Source organism: Protobothrops mucrosquamatus, unplaced genomic scaffold (genome assembly GCF_001527695.2).
Source record: "Protobothrops mucrosquamatus isolate PMUCROS unplaced genomic scaffold, P.Mucros_1.0 scaffold46734, whole genome shotgun sequence".
Taxonomy (NCBI): domain Eukaryota; kingdom Metazoa; phylum Chordata; class Lepidosauria; order Squamata; family Viperidae; genus Protobothrops; species Protobothrops mucrosquamatus.
In genome coordinates, this window is record NW_015432464.1 from 1 (window position 1) to 1,113 (window position 1,113).

General features: G+C 39.7%; 1 protein-coding gene across 1 annotated transcript; it reads left to right on the forward strand.

The window, feature by feature from the left end:
• Positions 1 to 173: 173 nt before the first annotated feature.
• On the forward strand, positions 174 to 1,035 carry LOC107302311 (arrestin domain-containing protein 4-like; the record flags this gene model as incomplete). The annotated part of the gene is made up of 2 exons (XM_015831407.2): positions 174 to 270; positions 779 to 1,035. Coding segments are annotated over exons 1-2 (333 nt in total), but the record flags the coding sequence as incomplete, so codon positions are not given.
• Positions 1,036 to 1,113: the final 78 nt, after the last annotated feature.

The following is a 1,113-nucleotide window of genomic DNA, read 5'->3' on the forward strand; positions in this document are numbered from 1 at the left end:
CCCTACCTCGGATTCGGCTTGGTCAGGGATAGGCAACCTTGGCTCTTTTATGACTCGTGGACTTCAACTCCCAGAATTCCTGAGCCAGCATTCCTTAACCCTTTATTGGTACTTTGGTGATAGTCACCGGTCATTTCACAGATTCTTATTCTTGCCCCTTTTTGCAGAGTCCTGTAAGACAAACTCAAGATAAAATGGTTGGGTGCTGGTTTTTCACTTCGGGTCCCGTTTCTTTGAGTGCCAAAATCGATAGGAAAGGGTATTGTAATGGTAAGTATATTCCGTTCACACGATTACGTTTGGCTTTGGAGTATCCTGTGGACGCTGCTGTTTATGAATTTATAGAAATCCTGGATTCTTAGCAGAAATGGATTTAGAAAGAGAAATCCAGTAAGCCTATATAGGTGAGACTAAAGCAATTTAATTTCCATCATAACAAGTATGTGCTTAAGGCCTAATGTCATAATGAGTGCTTACCTTTTAAAATGTGTTAGCTTAGCGAGAGGAACTAAAACAAGAGGGGAAAAATAGCCAGAGGGAGCTGTCCTCAAAATGCAAACCTTTTTCATCATAATAGATTAGTTTACAAAGGTGGATATTTTTTTTCATGTTGCCTATTGCAGAATTAGAATTTTTTTCCCTGACTTGAATTGAAGATTATCTACAATAACTACCTTCAAAGGCATATTTAAGAAAACATTGTTCAGTGAAGAAGGATGCTGTCATCGGCATAGGTACATTATAACTTACTCGTTGTTCCTGGCTTCTTTTTCTGTAGGTGAAGTTATACCAATTTACGCAGAAATTGAAAATTGTTCTTCTCGGTTAATTGTGCCGAAAGCTGCCATTTTCCAAATACAGACTTATGTGGTTAGAGGGAAAACAAAGACTTTCCGCCAAATGGTTGCCAACGTGCGAGGAAACCACGTTGCCTCAGGAAGTACGGATACCTGGAATGGCAAAACTCTGAAAATCCCACCTGTCACCCCTTCTATCCTTGACTGCTGTATTATCAGAGTTGAATATTCCTTGGCTGTGAGTATGGCTTTCATCCTGTTCAATCAATCGCGATCCATAGATTGTAATGCAAGAACACCTAACTGATTTTGCCTA